The following is an 18,802-nucleotide window of genomic DNA, read 5'->3' on the forward strand; positions in this document are numbered from 1 at the left end:
AAAGTGATCGAACTCGGGGCCCCTCCGGTGTGGCTCCGGGGAGAGGGCCGGGAGGGGGCACCGCGGCGGGAAGGGTCGGGGGCGCGGGTGGGCCGCAGGGCGCGTCGGCGCGCGCTCGCTGGGAGACGGAGGCCGCCCCCGCCCCCGCCCCCGCCCCCAGCCCCGCGTCGCCCCCGCGCCGCGCGGCCCCGGGCCGGCCCCTTCCTCGCCGCGACTCGCCCGCTGGCCCCACCCCCTCGCCCGCGGCGCCCAGTGGGAGGCGGGGGCGGCCCTGCCGAGCGCGGCGCCGGGCTCTGATTTGCTGCGGGCGCGGGGGATCGACAGCCGCGGCGGGTGCCGTCCCGGAGGGAGGGAGCGAGGGCGGGAGGGCAGGGGGAAAAAGCGCTCGGCGCCCGAGGCGAGGTCGGCACTCCCGTCCCCGCGGCTGGCGCAGGACCTCCCTCGAGCGGAGCGCCCACGGGGAGCGGGTCGCGGGGCGGCGGCGGCGGCCAGGAGGCGGCGAGAAGGAGTCGGAGGAGGCGACGAGGCGAGGAGGCGAGCGCGCGGGCCGAGCGGGGTCCCGGCCGCCCCGCGGACCAGAGTCGACCCCCGCCCGTGGGCGAGCGCGCCCGTCGGCCTCGGCCCGAGGGGGAACGCGGCGCCCGCTCCCCATGACTCCCTAGGGCGCGCGGTCCCGCCGAGTCCGCTCCCTCCCGGGCCGTGCCCCGCGCCCCTGCGTCCCCGCGCGCCCCGACCCGCGCCCCGCGGCATGGACGTCCACACCCGCTGGAAAGCGCGCAGCCCGCCGCGCCCGGGCGCCCCGCTGCTGTCCTCGCCGCCGCCGCCGCTGCTGCTGCTGCTGCTGCTGCTGCTGTGGGCGCCGCCTCCGAGCCGCGCAGGTAAGGCGCGGGGCGCGGGGCGCGGGGCGCGGGGGCGCCTGTCATCCCCGGCCTCCCGCGCCGTCCCCCGGGCTCGGGCCGCCGCGGGCCGCCCTCCGAGTGCGCGTCCTGGGCGCCGGGCAGCGGGACGCGCCGGCTGGGACCCCGCGGCCACGGGGCGTTGGGGCGCGGAGGGCCGTCCACGAGGCCGGCAAACTTTGTCCTGAAAGAGAGCTGCTCCCACATCACTCGCGCCGGGCAGCACCACTTCCTCTCCTGAAACCTGGGAAGGGTCGCCCCCTAGAGTCACAGCCCGTCAACTCCGGCCGGGCTCCTGGAGTCAGGGGACCGTGGTCCCTGGTAGGGGAGTCCCAGAAGCTTGAGCTCGAGCACCGCCCCCCCTCGGGGCTTGCACTGCCCGCCTCCAGGCTGGGTCTCTGCTTTCCTAGAGTCTTGCAATCCTGGCCGCGAGGTGCCGTGGGATACTCGGGATACCCAGGAGCCCTGCTCCTAATCCCACCCCAAAACCTCCTAACCCCTCCGGGAGGCAGTTTTTCTTGGGTTTGCCTTCCAGAGATGGGGGGCGTGGAGCAGAGCCAGGAGATGGTGGTGGAGGTCGGGCAGAGTGGCTCAGATGGTGCACAGATGGGGCATTCCTCCTGCCAGAGGTCTGACTTGGAAGGCGCCCTCTCCCTTGGGGAGGCTGGCGGCTGGCGACTCCCTCCAGCTCAGCCTTCTGACCGGACAGTGGATTCTGAGCATCACCTTGGTGGTTACCTGTGGGATGGGCCTTCACACATCAGAGGCCCCAGAAAACCCCCAGAGTCCCCATTAACAGGTGGGGAGGCAAGGCTCATAGCTGCTGCTGTGAGGTCAGGGAAAGTGGGGGGTACAGGGGTGGGGCAGTGGGCTCAGCTGGACCAGCTGGCCCTCCTGCTCCACCGCCCACCCCTTTCCCTCCGCCACTTTGTAATTTGAAGCCCTGTGGGAAGAGTCACTTTCTATGTTCCACTTGCCAGTTAAGATCCTCTCTCCCTTTCTCCTGGCATGCTGAGTGTGTGGTGGGCCAAAGGGGACGAGCAGGAGTCAGGGTGTCCAGCCAACAGGGGCCAGGGGAGACAAGGGGTGCCTAGCCTAGCTCTGGGAACCTGGCGCCCTATCCCCTTGCTGAGCTAACTGACTTGGCAATTCTCCCCGGGGATCAGTTGAAGGTGGAGGACAGTCGTGGTCTCCGGGAAGGTGGTCTGGATTCCACTGGGGGATGTGGTCAGGGGGCCCCACGGTGACCTTAGCCCCTTCCTGCTCCTCAGGTGGGCTTTCCCATGTGCCAGAGCACAGGAGGGAACCCTTCCGGGGAGCTTCCACCCCACGCAGCTGGGGCTGGGTGCTGGCTGGGGAGGGCGCCTTTGCCAGGTTTGCGCTGGCTCTGCCCCTGTGGTCCGGCCCCTGCCTGGATCCCCGCGTCCCCGAGGGCCGACGGCGGCTCCTTGGAAGCCGAATCGCGGCACAGGGGTCCAGGGCTTGCACCCTTGGCTTTGGTCAGACAGTGCGCAGCGTGTGAGCAGCCGCTGTTCTGAGCGGGTTCCCAGACGGGTCCCCACCTCCCAGGGTGGGAGCGGTTTTGAAGTCCCGGGCAGGGCAGCGCGCGGCCGGGCGGGCGGCTGCGCACCCCCGATGCGGGAGGCGGGCGGGAGCCTGTTCTCTCCATTTTGGGACGCGCCAGATGTTTTCCGAGTTTTCTCTGAACATGGCCCCTTTTTCCTACCTTCTCCTTGGCCAAGTGTGTGAAGGAATGAAAAGTAAGATTGCATTTGGGGCCGGTTAAGATTGTAACGGGCGGAGGGGAATATGTGAAATGAAACATGACCCCAATATTTGGAAATTGAGGTCATCTCCTCGGCCGGGCATTGGTCGACTCCGGTCACGTGACGGCTTCTCGCAATAATTTTGTGGGAAGAGTTGTCCAAGTTTTGTGGGACTTGACAGGTCTGAAATGGTTAACTTTCCTCTGACTCAATCGAGTTGGCTGGAAAGACACCCTTTCCATCCGTTCCCCTTCCCCTCCTCCCCAGAAGGGAGCAGTCAGTGGGAGGAGTTCGGGAGCCAGGCCTGCCCGCCCCCCAGGAGCCCTCTCCCCCATCTGGTCCACATTTCAGTGGCTGGAGGGGCGGGGGCTGCGGTCAGTGCCCCGCGGCCGTGACCACCCAGCAGTGGCCGCGGGCAGGAGAGCCTTCCGCTGTGACGCTGCTCCAGGGCTGTTTTGGGGTGCTGGCCACAGCCTGCCCGGTACCCCACCCTTCAGATATTTCTGGACCTCCCCGCGGCCCCGCCCTTAGCCCGGCACAGCTGATGCCCGCCCCGCCCCGCCCCTGCCCTCCGGCCGTCTGGCCCCGCCTCCTCCCCAACACAGACGCGCCGGGTGGAGCCCAGGGGGCGGGGAGCAGATGCCCCCTGCCCTCCCCCGCCCTCCCCCGCCCCCTACTTAATAGCAGGACAGCGGGAGGCCAGACTAGCTTGAGCCCCGAGGGTCAAGAATGAGTCACCCACACCGGGAGGCACCCACACGCTGGAGCCCTGGGCTTGCACTTAGGGAGCGGGGCGGGAGGGGGCGGGATCCCTCCCCGAGAGCTTTGCTCGCGGGCACCCTCGTGATGGATGCGCTGGCACCTGTCGCCCTGGGCCCCCAGCATCTCAAGGGACCCCTACCCGAGTCTGCGGGATAAGGGACCCCAGGTGCTGGGCCTTGAGTGCCCTTCTATCCGCTGCAGGCGAGGCTGCGCCTCAGCATTTCAGGCGTAGAGGGGAAGCGGGGATACCCCTTCACCTCCATTTACCAGCACTCCCCAGGGAGGCCTGTGCCCCAGCAGCAGGCTGGGGGTGGGGCGGTGGGGGGGGGCGTCCACCATCTGTGGCCCCAGGGTGAGCCACAGCGTTTCAGCCCCTCCTTCCTGCCCACCTCCCTCCACCCCTTCCTTCCTTCCTTCCTTCCTTCCTTCCTTCCTTCCTTCCTTCCTTCCTTCCTTCCTTCCTTCCTCTTTCCTCCCTTCCTTCCTTCCTTCCTTCCTTCCTTCCTTCCTTCCTTCCTTCCTTCCTTCCTTCCTTCCTTCCTCTTTCCCTTCTCCCTCCTCCCCCTTCCTCTCTCCCTCCCTGCACTCCTTCCTTCTTTCCTTCCTTCTTCCCCCCACCCCTTCCCTCCCTCCCTCCACCCCTCCTCCCTTTCCTCCCCTCTCCCCCCTCCTTCCTTTTTCACTGGAATGCCTTTGAGAGGGACCACATTGACTGCAGTCTCTACTCCTGTTCCATCTCTCCCTTTCACTCACCCTCAGGACCTGCCTGGACTCTGGAGGCCTGGCCTGGAGGATTATGGGAGGACAGAGGTGCAGGGGATGGGGTTCCTCACTGCAGGACCTCTAAGTCTTCTGGGAGGAGCACAGGGCTTTGTTTCACTGTTCATTTTTCTGCCAAGTATCTCTTTAAATAGTCTGGGGCCCCATTGGGAGATCTGGGGAAGCTTCCTGGAGGAGGTGATGCTAAACTTGATCTTCTCCGATCTTCTTCTCCGTTTTCTTGTTCCCCTTCCTTGGCAGGTGCCCTCATGCACCTCTGGCTTGGTTCTCACCCACCCCTCATTCTTGGCAGGACATCCCAAACTCTGCTGTGGTGTTTGGTGTTCTCTGGGGCTGCTTCCTTGGCTGGAAAGCCCCACGATAGCTCGGTTGGCAGGGCGCCCCCAGCTCTGCTTGTCGTGGGAGGGCTGTGCCAGCAGAAGTGGCTGCTGTGAGAAACATGGGGTCTCTGCAAGGGATGAATGGGGACCCGGGGGCTTCCTTAACCCTCTCTGCCCCTGCGGGTGAGGCTGCTGCTCCAGAGTAGTTGGATGAGTTCTGCAGACAGGCCATGGCTGGGGATGGGGGGCTCCTGTGCTGGGGAACAAGCAGTTAGGCGCAGGAGGGGGTATCTGGTGGCTGAACCCCAAGCGCAGCATTGATAGTTGGGGAGGGGCCTGTGCCAACTGTGTGTTTGCCTCTGAGACCCACTCGAGGTGGCTGGTCTGGGCCAGTCACCCTGCCTCATCTTTCCTGTCTTTTCCGGCTGGTTGTGTGGAATACCTGATGTAGACTGAGCCCCTGAGTCAGGAACGACATGATGTGGCTGCTCTTCTGGATGGTGTTTTTGCAAAAGGAATGGAGCACTGTGTTGCCACAGACCCCCTGTTGCCATCCCAGGAGCAGCACAGCAGAGGGACATGTGGCTGTCCCAGGAGGCACTAGGCACTAGTCCTTGGTCCTTGGACAGCCACACCTCTCCATCCTTCCCACAGGGCTCTCATCCCCAGGCTGGGTCCTCTCATCTCCACATCACTTCCTGGGCCATTTGCATAGGTCCCATGAGGCAGCATATGTGAACATGCTTGACAAGAGCCCCTTGGAGGGCTGGACACACGTGTATGTGTTTCTGGGTGTGTGTGTCCGAGTATGTGCACGTGTATGATGTGCAGATTTGCATGGACCGTGTGTCCGTATGTCATGTGTTGGTGTGTATGTTTGTGGGTGTATGTATGCATGTGTTTACGGGGTTTCCCGGTCCCTGGGGTGTCTGGGGAGCCTGGGGTAAGGTGACATTTCTGTCCTTACCATGGACCAGTGGGAGACACAGAGATGAACCGTGGCCAGGAGGTCTGCTGGGGACCCACGAGGCTGGGGGTCCTGTGGCAGGGCAGGTAGGGTCCTGCTGGGCCTGATCATTTGATGCAATGTTTTTACTCACATGAGGGCGATGTGATATTGTAGTTTCTCTTTCCCCCCTTATTTTGGCTCCCCCCATAGAAGCCACTCCTCTGTTGTCTGCACTCTGCCAAATGTTCCTTTTCAGGTTTCTGGCCTGGCTCAGCTTGTGGGGATCCTGAGGTCTGCAGGTGGAGCTAGCTTTGGCCCTTCTCACAGGCAGACCTGCCTCTGCTGTGGGCACAGCATGAGGACCAGGTGTGGGTGATGCTCAGGGCAGCCGGGCTGGAGGCACACAGCCTGGATTTAGACCCTGGCTCCACTCCTACCGATGGTGCCTTTAACACCACTGTGCCTCAGTTTCCCCATCTTGAAGAAAGGAATGATGATCATAAGTCCCGCAGGGTTCTTTGTGTGGGTTCAATGCATAATGTATGCAGAGCACAGAGTGAGCCCAGTTACCACCGTTTGTCCTGCCCAGACCCTGACGCAGCATGAGGCAGTGGGTATGGGGCCCAGGGCCGAGTTCCTGGCCCTGCTCAGTGGCTGGCCGTGTGAGGGACTCCTCTCTCCTGCGGACAGTGTCACATCAGTGCCTCCCTCGTGGGAGAAACAAGAGAGGTGATGCAGAAAGTGTCCCCTGGTGAGTTTATTAGACCACTTGCCAGGACTTCTGTGGTGTTGAGGCTGGGCGTGGAGATAGCTTCCCTTCCTCCCAGGCCACCCCCACTTTACAAGGAGGAATTGGGGTGCAGGGATGGGAACTGATCTGCCCCCATTCCACCTCAAGGACTCCAGTTTTCTGCCTCCGTGACATGCCCATGAGTGACCACTGGTGCCCTGGATGTGTTTGTGCTGGGGTGGGCGCAGGTGGGGGCTTTGGCAGCTCAAATGCTGCCTGCGCTGCCCCAGGTGGCTGGAAAGCCATGTATGGAACAGATGAATGCACACTTGGATGTGAGTGGGTGTGTGTGGCTGGTGGTGTGGGTCATGGGGGTCACACAGTCTGAGGCATCATCCCATCAGCTTTGACTCACCCAGTAGTTTTCTGGCAGATTCCCCAACCTAAGTAATAGCCCCACATTAGAAGTAAATGTCGCCATTCTTTGGTGATTCAGGCCTAGGAAATGGGACCACAGTCTGACCCAGTTTCTCCAAAGTTTCATGCCACAGAGCTCCAGGGGGGCGCTGCAGTGTCTCTGTGCATGGTCTGGGGGTACCTTTGTTTTCTGTTTCCCACACCTGTGATCCTATGGGGGCGGCACTCATCTGGCCTAGTTTGCCTTGCCAATAGGGATCCTGATGACCTCTTTACTATTCTACCCAATGCCACAAAATGCCATCAGAATGTGTGCATGCAGCAGAATTGGTCTCACATGGTAAAACTCGGAGCCCGCATTGGAAACAGTGATCTCACAATGACAGAGAGTGAGCGTTTTAACGTCACTGGGAGGCAGGAAGCAATCTTCTGGAGGGATCTGGAGTGGTGGTGCATATGCCTGAAGTGTTGGGGGACCTCCAGTGCGACTCGGACCTGTGCGGGGCATGGGGCACGGGTGGCAGGTGCATGGCTGAGTGGCAGATGAGCGTGCTGCAGGCCTCGGGAGCTTCCAGTGCGGTGGGGGCATCAGACTCCGCGCAGGTGATTGGGTCCAGTGGAGGGCAAGGTGGGAGGTGCTTGTGGAACATTCACCTGCAAGGGCTGCCACCGGCTAATCAGAGGGGAGGCACCTTCCAGCCACGGGGTGCTGGCCAATCAGAGGCCAGGCTGCTTTGTCAGACTCTGCTGTCCTGCCCAGAGCGAGTTAGAAGAGTTAGAAGGGAGGCGGGGGAGGCAGGTGTCCCTCCGAGGACCAGATGGCACTTTTCCAGGTGTGTCCCCCTGGATCCTGTACATCTTTAGGGAGGCCCTGTCCCGGGGGTCCCTGGAGCACCTGTGGTCCTCCCTCCGGCCCTGCAGTGGGTGGGGCTGGTTCCATCCTGCAGAGGCAGCCCACGGCCCCCTGGCTCCCAGTGACCAGGGCCCTCAGGATGGTGTGGGACCATCACAGATGCTGGTGTGCCAGGCGAGGGGACTTCGAGGTTTGGGGCTTTGTTTCTGGGTGGTGGCTGCCCTGCCCATGGGGGGTCTTCTGGGAGCCTTGGCATCCCTGTCTCCTTTGTTTCTGATGCTGAGCTGCTCAGTTCCTGCTGCACCAAGCCGGGCCGAAGGTCAAGGCCTTCTTGGGTAGGACAGCGGGGCAGTTGTGCACCCAGTGGGCGCCTGGAGCCCTGGACTGCTAGGAGGGCCACTAGGGAAGGGCCACCTCTCACCCAGGAGCTCAGTTTGGTCCCAGGAAGGCCAAGCTGTATTGGGGCTTCTCCCATCCTCCAGGTCTTGGGGAGAAGTGACCGTGACCTCCTCTCTGTTCAGTTTGTTCCTTGCTTTACTCTGTTCTGTGTTTTCTGGAGACGGTGTGCAGTGCCGAGGGGAGCTCCAGGTTCATCCTGGGGAGGAAGGTGAAGGAGGTGGCCTGGGCAGGGGGCAGCTCCCCGTGGGGACATGCTGTCCTTCTGAGGAGAGTGCAGCAGCATCCCAGCTGGTGTAATGCAGTGGAGGAAGGGACCAGGCTTCTGTGCCTCTTAGGCTGAAAATGCTCGTATCCCAGGGCAGGGGTGACTAGCAGTTCCTAGGATGGAAGTTCCAAAACAGGATTTCTGAATGGAATTATTTTCCAGGGAAGTACTTTGTCATTCAGATTTATAGTTGAGATAAGAGCTGTTATCTCAGAAAGCGCTACTTGCATAGTGGCTCCATTTCACTGACCGCTGGAACCTGTGGATCCTCCTTAGGCACCTGGTGTGGTGGGGCCAGTGTGGGGTGGGCGCCGCTGGGTGGATGAGTGCAGCGAGTGTGCTCTGGGGGAGGAGCTGGAGTCAGCCCAGAGCTGGGGAGCGTTGGGGGCAGACTGGTGCTCCCTCAGGGTCATCCTCTTTCCCCGGAACAGGTCAGTGGCAGGTTTCAGCATAAATGATGGTGGGGACACTTAGGAGCAGAGATGGGCCAGGAGGGAAGAAGGGGCGGCAGGCGCTCCCCTTCCCTGTGTCTGCTCTGCTTTCTTTGGTGTGGCCCCAGTGATCAGGGGAAATTTCAAAGGTAGCACCACAACTCCCACAATCCACATGGGCTGGGCCAGCGTGTGCCCACTGCTAACCCACTCCTCTCCACCCCAACGACTGTGACACTGACCGCTGCGTCACACTTAGCTGGAGACTCTGCTGGCTATGTTCAGCCCAGGACTTCCTCTCTGAGATGTGTCTGTGCGGGAGGGAAGATGAGCATCTCCACCTGAGGGACATGGAGATGAGCAAAGAGTTCCGTGTCCTGGTTTTTAGCTCCCCTAGGGGCTGGGAGGGCGGGGAGCCTGGTCCTATGGTCTGTGCCCAGTGCCCAGGCTCAGCGTGGGTATCTAAGCACCGAGGAGCACCTCACAGTTTCCCCATCTGTGAAATGGGCATAAACCAGTGCCTGTCTCCGAAGCCTGCTGGAAGGATGGGAGGAAATCAGTCAGGACTTGCCTAAGGACTGTCATGGTGCTGGTTCTGGCAGTTATTACTACGGGTGTTGAGTGCTGGATGTGAATGTAGGGCCTCTGTGTTGGTAGTTACTGGGGGAGCTCATTCAGGCCTTGGAGCTGAGCCACTTGGGGTTTGGTAAGGTGCCAAGGGAGAGAAGGCATCACCCATCCTTGTCCTCTTTAGGCCCAAGGAGGACGGGCTGGATTCATGGTGCAGGCTCTGGGCTCTCCACCTGCTGCAGGCCCTGAGTGGGATATTCCTGAGACAGGAGGACACTGGGTGCACTGGTTACGTGAGGCTCTGTGTCCCCGGGGCAGTTGGGGTGCTGGGGCCTGAGAGCAGAGGACAGCGTGTGGCCAGGAGAGGCTCAGCCTGACTGCAGGGAGGCCAGAGGCCCCGCCCTGCTGCCCGGTCACTGTCACTTCAGCTGGAACAGGGTTCCCCTGCCCCTCAGGGATGTCCCAGCCCCAAGGGGTGGTCCTGAGGCAGCAGCTCTGCAGACATTTTGCAGAAGGCTGGGGCTCCCTGGGTCTGGGACCCTGGCCTGGTTCCCTGGTGCTTTCTGGGGTTGACTGGGAGCAACAGAGGTGGGGGGGGGGCAGGTCCAGTTTCCTGTGAGGTGAGGCTTTGAGTGGGCTCAGCGGGGGATCCCCAAAAAACGAGGATGGGAGCAGCACCTCCTCTGGCTGCCCCTCTCCATGGGAGGCCAGCCCCCATCCCTCCTGCAGTCTGCCACTTCTTTGACTTTTGAAAAGGAGGTTCAGGAGATGAGGGTGGGAAGCACAGATGAGTCAGCACCCAGGGAATAGGAGAGTGGCTTCCGAGGCCCAGAGAGCAGGGTGGGGACTCCTGGCTGTGTGACCTGCAGTGCTTTGCTGGACCTCTCTGATCCGAGTTAGCTTATCTCCAAATCGGAGACAATAGCACCAGGCAGGAGGGTGGTGGTGGTGGGGGGGGCAGGGATTAGTGCTGGTGACCTGTGCGTGGACATCGAGCCCTTAGCGGGGTGTCCTGCATTCTGTGTTCAGGGCAGTAGGGCAGGAGGAGTCATGTTAATCCAAGGTCAGAGTTGTCACTGTAGTCGTTAGCATGTCACAATAACATCATATATCGTTGTTATTACTGGCAGAGCTCGGGGAGGCAGGAATCGTCAGGGAAAAGCGGGAATAAAGCTTCTGCTTGCAGGTGCAGGGCTTAGCTGGATTGAGAGGCGGCTGGCCAGCTTGTGCAAAGGGACCAGCTAGTGACGGAGGGGCGCATCCAGGAGGGGTCAGAGTGCATTGGACAGATGATACTCTCCAGGGTGGGGGGTGCTGTCCAAGTTTCTACTGCACTGAATACCCTGGAGCTACTTCAGGCCCATTTCCTTGGTCTAGGGTGGGGGGGGGGGCAGGGGCGGAGACCCCGGCAGCGGACATGCCCAGGGTCCTGGGGAAGGAACTGGAGGTCATTCTGGGAATCAGTGGTCTGGCCTCTAACCTCAGGGTTGTTTTGCTGACTCATCAACTCAGAACTGGAGGGCTTTGGGGTTCTGGGGGCTGTAGGCTGCTGAGATATAGAGGGACCAGACCCCTGGGGTGGGCTTTGTTGCCCAGTGGCCTGCAGCTAGGAGGGGAACCCGGTGGTCTTGGATCTCCACCATCAGGGGGACGGTGCATGAACCTTGTGGATTCCTCCTGGGATTCACAGCCTGAGGCTCTCAGGTCTGTCCCAGGGTTCCTTCCGTCCCAGGTAGGTTTGATGGCCATTGGGACACCCACCATCCTGTGCAGGCTGATGGTACCCGGGATGGAAAGTGCTGGAACCCAGCCTCCAGAGTCCATGGTTTTCACCTGCATGCCACAAACTGTGGAGCTTTCCAAATTCTTAATGCTTCCTTGCTCACCAGAAATACAGTGAAAGCTGCTTCAAAGTGAGGACACTCCCTGTGTTCCTCCCTTGGTGGCTTCCTTCTACATCTGAGCCACCAGGATCTGCCCAGGCAGAGGAGTGTGCTGGGGGCAGTATAGGCCAGGCCTGAGTCGGGTCTCCCGGCTCTGAATCAGCCCAGCCTTCCCCTCCCTGCAGTGCCCTTGGCCCTCCATGTGGACAGGCCCCCAGCTCCCGTTCCAGAGCCTGTCCCATTATAAACAGCAGGCTGGCCCTGGAGCAGGGTCTGTGGCCATGGGGAGGGCTGCTGTCCAGGGGCTGGAAGGCACAGGTGGGGGGTTCTTCTTCCCCCAAGAGGGCTGGGGACAGGGGACAGGCCATTTGGCCTGAATGGCCTACAGGTCCTCGGGCCTGCCCGCTGTTCTGGCCTGCTACAGGTCAGCTGGGGGAGAGTCAGGCTCTGGGCCGGGCGGGGGGTGTTTCTTAGCACCCCACAGCTTCCCCTGGTGAATGGAGTTAGGAAGAGCAGGAGGGAGGCGTGCTTGCTTGCGAAGGGTCTTCCTTCTGTGTCTGTGTGCCTTCTCCTGAGGGCTTTCTCACTGTTTTGCGCCGATGACATCCTCCCAAGGTGAAAGGCCTCACCTCTGTTCTACAGGCCAGAAGACTGAGGCCCAGGAAAGCCCTGCCTCTAGTAAGTGGCAGAGTCGCACCCTCTGAAACAGCATCTCTGTTATGGAGATCTGATTTTGTACAGCCTCTTGGGAACAGGCTCTGTGTGTGGAGTCAGAGGTCAGAGGGCAGACCTCACAGCGGGCAGGAGTGGGGGGTGGCTTTGGGCCCCATCAGAGGCAAGGCCACCTGCTTCTTCTCTGGGGTCTTCGTCCCAGCAGCAGTGGGGAGGGCAGTGGGGAGTGGGGGTTGGTGAAGCCTGATGGTCACCGGGGGTGACCTCTCTGCCTGTCATCTGTCTCCCCAGGTCCTGGTGGGGGTGGGGGCTCCCGGGTCCGAGTTCAGGATGCAGCACCCCTGGGTCCTGGGTCCCACGGCATCCTCCCCATGCCTCTGAGACAGGCTCTGTGGCTCTGTGTTTGGCCGAGGAGAGAGTGTTTGTAGGAGGGGGTGAGCTGCCTGGGTCTGAGTCAGTTTTTCCATCTTAGCGGGAAGGAAGGAAAGGGGAGAAAGGATCACAGCCAGGTAGGTCTTGCCTGTTTAATATCAGTGGACACACAATGAGAGAGACCTGTGGGGATCTGGGCCAGTAAGCCAAACGTTGTAAAAGACTAGGGTGGGGTCACCCCCAGCAGTCGTGCCCTCTCTCCAAGGGCCCCATGGGGGTTGAGCATCTGGTCTGATGTCCCGAGAGCTCAGCTGGGGTGGCTCAGCTGCAGCCTCTCCTTGGCCAGGGGAAGCTAGGCTAGGACCTGACCCACATCTTTAAACCAGGAACATCGCAGTCAAGGAAAATAAAAGCCCTGTGAGAGAACCAGGGCCCCGAGGCCTGATTTCTGAGCCCACACTTTGTCTTATTAGCCCATCGCCTATGATGGATCCGAAAAGCCAGAGGCAGTGTGCAGGACCAGGAGCAGAAGAGTTCTCCTCTTGGTTTCCTCTTGAAATGGGTCGCGAGTCCTAGAGGATTGTTCAGTCCCTCAGAATCTTTGCTGCTTGGGTCACACACCCACCCCGCTGTGCAGGCCAGACAGTGTGACTTGGAAAGATTTAGGGGATCTCCATTTATTTGAAACCAAGGGAGTAGGGCTTGTGTGTGTGTGGTGCTGGGCAGACTTGGTGCCGGGGCCATGTCCACAGGCCCCAAACTTCACGGCTGGGTGTGGGGGTGGTTCAGCCAGAGCCTGGGCTAGACGTGCAAAGACCCAGATGGGGTGTGCGGGGCTGGTGCTGTGGCTCTCCAGGTTCGACCTTGCTCTAATGTGCCTCAGTTTCCCCATGTGCACAGTGGAGCTGAGGATGCCAGCCTCATGGGTTTCAGGAGGCAGGATTTAGAGCTGAGAAAACGGGCGGGGTCTGTGGGCCTCGTGGCCTGGCACAGTGCCCGGGGCGGGCACAGGTGGTCGTGAGGTCGAACCAAGAGCCCCTCACAGACTCTCGGGGTGCTGGCCGATGTGTTCTGAGCTGGATTTCTGAAGGCAGGTGGGTGGGCTTGAAGGGGCCCGGGCTATTCTGGGTGGGAAGGAGGGTACTGTGCCGGCTGGCAGAGGCAGGGACTCGGGATGGGGTGACCCCTGCAGGGGCTGGGGGAGAGAGGAGGCACAGGATTTGGGATTTGGTCCTGCTGGTGTGGAAGACCGCCTCCTGTGGGTGCTCAGGCGAGGGACCAAGTCCAGGAGTCTGCTGGGTTGGGGTCTGTGGCCTGAGTGCCTACCGGATCACCCCACGCTGATGTCAATCTGCACTCAGGGATGTGCCACCAGGCTTCACGCAGCAGTCTGACCATCCCAGGTCTCTTGAAGGATCCCCAAGCAAATGACCAGTTTGTGGTGGGGTGTGTGCATGCACGTGTGACATGAGCAGGCGTGAGCACCATCCTGCTGGTATCTCTGCTCCCGGGAACACAGAGCTGGTCGATGCCCCAAATGCCTCCTGCATTCTGGGGGCTTTACGCTCAGAATTGCTTGCTCCATCCACCAACCCCAGGGGTGGGGTGGGGGGGGTCAGTACTGTGGGGCTTTGTCCGGTGACTCAGCTAACCAGGGGCAGGCCTGAGATTCCAACATGGCTCTGAGCAGCACCCTGGGCCACCTCCTCCTGCCAACCCCCTCCCACTTTGTCTTCTGGATAATTTCCCAGCTGCCACTCGGCTCCTTAGCTGCCATCTCTCCAGATGACCCTCTCCAGACCTACTCACCTCAGGCTCCTTTAATTCCGGGATCAATCATCTCCATCCTGTAAATAACTTCCAGAAACCCTGTCAGCCCTGTTTTGGAATTCCTTAAGTGCTATGAGCTCTGCTTGCTCTATCCAGACCACTTCTCTTCTGGGCTCTTCCCTTGAACCATTTCTGTTCTGCAGAACTTCCAAGTGAGCGATGGGGTGTCTCCTGGTGCCTTAAGGGTACTGCCTCCTGCTCCCCCACCCTGCCCGGAAGGCTGGGATCACGGACACCCCGCTCCAAGCTGCCTCCCCGGCGCGGCTCCTTTGGCAGGGCCTGGACGAGCTCCTCTGCGTCCACCCCTGGTTCTCACGGTCTAGCCCTCCCTGGACTGAATTTAGGCCCCAGTGGAGGCACTGGGCTCTGGGCATGTGCCTTTCTCCATAAACATTGCAGTCTGGTCAATATCTTGGCAAGAAAATAAAAAACAAAAGTCCTCCAAAGAGGGGTAGTCTGGTGTTTTTCCAGTCACTTATTAAAATATTTCCTGATGTGATTTCTACAGTAGTATAAACAGCCAGTGAGGAGCTGCCCCCCCAGAGTGGCCCCAACACCCGTGGCTGGTCTGGGCAGCCCATCTCTGGGGCATGTCAGGCTCCAGGCTCGCGCATTTTTCTCTGACGACTCATGCTTGCTCTCCATCTTGCTGCGCCTTCTTCCCCTCTGTGATCCCCAGCGCCTTGGGAAACTCTGGGCTGCAGTGTCCCGCCCAGATGGGCCCAGCTGTAGGCTCCACTCCCTCTCGGAGGAGCCTTTCCCAGACTGGCCAGCACCCAGTGCTGTGTGTCCAGGGTCCCCCCAGGGATGCGCCTGCCCCTTCCTCGAGCTGCTCTTCCAGGAGCCACTCTCCACCCTCATGTCCTGTCCTGTGGCTCCTGGGCCCTCACGTCCCTTTTCTGTCCTGCTCCTGGCCTCTGCCGTCACAGCTCTCCAAGGAGGGGCAATGTGGCAGCTGCCCATTTGGATGGGAGAGAGATGACTGTCACAGAACACTCTGGCTCAGACCTGGTGCCCTGGATCTGGCGTTAATCCCATGTCCGCTGGGCCGCACAGTCTGTGTCCAGGTCTGTAATTGGACTCCGGAGCTGCTAGCAAGGGAAGGGCCTCATGTGTGTGTGCAGCACACCTGCTGGTGCCCTGCCTGTGGTGCTAGGCTGCGGTCAGAAAGGTGCTGGCACTACTCTCTCTGAATAAACTTGGGGGATACGGTGCGGCCTCCTGTGGCATCGAAGGTATTGTGTGCAGCTTTGCCAAGGGGGTGGTTGAAGACAACTCCTTCCTAAAATGTAGTTCAGCATTTGCTGAGCACCACTGTGTGCACGCTGCTGTGCCCAGTGAATCTGATGCAGGGCCCCTTGAAGGGCACACAGCCTGGCCCCAGGGGGAAGGAGGGGAAGTCCTGGGCTCCTGGTCCCGTGGTCAGTGCACGGTGGCTCCTGGCTTGCCTCCGTCTAAGCAAGGCTCGCCTCCCTTGCGCTGCCCCATCCTGACACCCCAGGAGAGGGAGGGCAGTGCTTGTTGAATGCTGGGGACACTGGGATCAGAGGTCACTTGAGGACCCCCGCTAATGGCATGGGCCAGGTCAGGACCAGGCTGGCCCCTGACCCATCTGGCTCAGTGTCCCCTGCTGCCTCCTTCCTGAACTCTCCTGGGTTTGCACAGTGGCTCTGAGGGCATGTTGGAGCCAGGCTGCTAGTTTGCCTGAGTGGGGACTGGGTGTGTTGACACTTGGGGGTATGCTGATGCTGCCCAGGGCTTCTGGGGGACACGGTGCCAACACTCAGAGGAGAGGCAAGGCCTGGAGGTGTGAGGGGAGCCCCCGGCAGGCCGTGTGGGGAGGGGTGAGTCCTCTCCTTAATGTCTTCCCCCTCTCCTTTTTTGTTCTTTAACTATGTATGTTTTTAAATGAAAACGGATACGTTTTCATTATAGTCATTTTGGAAAACACAGAAAAGTATACAGAAGACAATAGAAATCACCCAAACTCAACCTCTGCTGGGTGTGAGCATGAAGAGTAAGGGAGAGAGGGGAGCACATGGTGGCTGGTCTGGAAATTAGGGCACCTCCACGGAAGGTGGGGGGGGCTCATCCCCACCCAGCATTCTCTCCCTGAAGGCGAAGGCCCTGGAGTTCCGGCCCAGCTCATCTGGACTTTCTTCCTTCACTTTATAAGGACAGCATTCTGTTCTCCGTCATGACTGCTGTAAAAAGCCAGATTCACTGGCAGTGTCTTCCGTGGTTAGACATTGGGTCATTTCCATTTTTGATATTATAAGTGCCTGCGAGTTTGTGAAGCAGGCATGTCTTGAATATTACTTGAGCTGCTCTCCAGCTGCTCTGGGTGGGAGGGAGGGAGGGAGGATGTGTCTGGGAGCACAGAGACACCCCCCCCCTTTGTGGGACGTGAAGGGGGCTGGGTAGCCTTGGCTCTGTGGGTTTTTAGGCACAGCACCCATAGGAATTCAGGGTTTGATAAAGGCAGCATTCATGTTGGCTGGGAAAGAAAGGATTAGTCATTGAAATGGGCTGGGGTAGAAAAGACACCACCTGGGAGAAGGAAGCTGGACCCTGCCTTCTTCTTGCACCAAAATGCATTCCAGATGGAGCAAAGATGGGAACTTTGCAGATGAAACCCTGGAGCTACCAGAAGAAACTGTGGGAGACTGGGTGTTACAAGCTGGGGGTGGAAATGCCATCCCGGTATAACAGAAACCCCAGAAGTTGTAAAAGAAAAAAAAGTTTTACTCCATTAAAAGTCAAGAGTTTTCCTCAGGCTAAAAGAAAACCCCAAACGACCAATCAGTTAAAAAAAAAAAAAAAAAAAAAAAAAGGAATAGGAGCATGGATCACAGAGAAGGGATTGATGTGCTGCAATACTTAAAACTCCTGTAAATCAATAAGAAAAGGCCAGGAAGCTCCCTATTCCCCCTGCAAAATGGACAAAAGACACATATAGTTCTTAGGAAACACAATACAGATAGTTTGTAAATGCACAAGATGATGCTTACTCCCTGGAAAAAGGAATGCAGGTGAAAGCCCAGGGAGATCCCTCCCCCTGCCCACCCACCTGGCCAGATGAGCAAGGAACAGACATCGAACAACACGCACTGTTGACTCCAGGAGGTGCGGGGAAGTGGGTGTTCTCGAAGTTCCCCCTTCTATGAAAGGCAGAGGCAGTATCTCCCTGAATATTAAAATAAAATGCATGTGCTCCTGGACCTGGCAATGCCGCTGGGTCTTGACATTTTCCCTAATGGTACGCGCACACCTGTGTGCGGACACCTGTACGGCGGGGTAGCACCATGTGGAAGTGGCCTGGTCCCGCCATGGGGGCCGTTTGGATAAGAACATCCTGCAGCTAAGAGAATTCTGCTAAGAGAATAGGGCTCTCTTGGTTTTGTGCATCCCGAGAGGGATGGGTCTCCCAGGTACTTTAAAGAAGAGAAGCAAGGTGAGGAGTGCTTCCGTGCTGTGAATCCACCTCTGTGAAAAAGGGAAAACACGTGTCTGGGCTTAGCTATCAGAGATGATGAGGATGGACACACGAGTGTGGGGACTCGTGCTTTGCACCGGAGTGGGCGGCTGGGTGCCGGCGTCCTGTGAGCTGGGCGGAGGGCTCCTTGGAGTGCCTGGGTGGCTGCGAGGTGGGCAGGTGTGCTGCTGACGGGCGGGCGGGCACGTGTGGGCTGGCTGCGCTGCGAGCCTTGGCCTTTCCTGCTGGCAGGCAGCTGCTCTCGGCTGGAATGCCTCGGTCAATTGAAAAAGTTTGTGGTTAAAAAAAAAAAGGAAAGAAAGAAGGAAAGAAATGAGCTATTCAGGAAGGGGCTGAACAGACGACAGGGCATGTAATAGAGATCTTTTGACAGTAGGAACATGCGAGTGTAGAAGAGCCGAAATTGTCCTCCACAACCCAATCTACTCGTGCAGGCGGGGAAACTGAGGCTGCTGATACCTCCTGGAGTCCCACAGCAAGTTCACAGAGTCCATAGACATTGTCTGTTTTAATCCTGAGGTAGATGCTGACAGTGCACATTTCACAAACATGGAGGAGTTGCCCTGCACTGCCCGGCTGAGCGCGGGGTCTGGGATTCAGGAGGGTCCTGCAGTCCCCCAGCACCCCACACCGCGGGCGGTGGGGCCTTGCCCCTTGCAATGCCCACCTGGGGCCCGAAGGCTCGTGCATCCTACCTTCTGCGCAGGTGGCAGCAGTCATGCTGTGAATGGCACCTGCCCCCAGACTGTCCTGCAGATGGAGCTGGGCTGGGTCCTGGGCATCCTCAGGCTGGGGTTGGTGGGAAAAAAAAACAGATGACCACAGATGTGACAGCTTTGACCTGGGAAATGTTCTATGTGATGGTGCTTGAGCTCATGTGCGGTAGTGCAATGGTGGGTGTGGCCCTTGACCTCCAACCCCTTGAGCACCGTCCTGCCTGGATGGTCACCCACTGCGTCATCTCCCCACGCTCCCTTGCCAGGGCAGGGCATGGTCTTTCCAACTGTCCAATAGCTGGGACATCTGCTGTCACTCGGCTTGCCCCTTACCACAGTTCAAGTCACCAGGGTCCTTGGAGTCTCACTTGCCAGCTGATTCTCTGCTCACCCCTGGAAGGCCAGTCTGGACATGAGGCTTTGGGGGGTCCTCAGCTGGTGAGCTAAGGGAGGGGGCTTTGTGGTGTCAGAGAACAACAGAGAGTCCTCTGCCCTAGAGAAGCTGATGCCCCCATTTGTTCCCCAGGGCCCTTCATGTCTTGTTTCTACAAGATCACCACTGGGAAGTCCACCTTGGTCCCCAAACTTCAGCCACTAGTATTCCCACAGGGGAGTTGGTCTGTCCTGGTGGAGCGCAGAGCTGAGACCCCCGTGTTCGCTCACTCATCTGAGAATGGCAGGGTGTGCCAGGCATG

At 59.6% G+C, this 18,802-nt stretch overlaps 1 protein-coding gene across 2 annotated transcripts in view; it reads left to right on the forward strand.

Annotated features, from left to right (window-relative positions):
- Positions 1–372: 372 nt before the first annotated feature.
- COL5A1 (collagen type V alpha 1 chain) overlaps positions 373–18,802 on the forward strand; it is a 151,936-nt gene continuing 133,506 nt past the window's right edge. For both annotated transcript variants that reach the window (XM_055334639.1, XM_055334645.1), the window contains exon 1: positions 373–878. In XM_055334639.1, the coding sequence (XP_055190614.1) occupies positions 749–878 (130 nt within the window). In that variant the 5' untranslated portion in view covers positions 373–748. The remainder of the gene's footprint in view (positions 879–18,802) is intronic.

This window comes from Nyctereutes procyonoides, unplaced genomic scaffold (genome assembly GCF_905146905.1).
Source record: "Nyctereutes procyonoides isolate TBG_1078 unplaced genomic scaffold, NYPRO_anot_genome, whole genome shotgun sequence".
Lineage (NCBI taxonomy): Eukaryota > Metazoa > Chordata > Mammalia > Carnivora > Canidae > Nyctereutes > Nyctereutes procyonoides.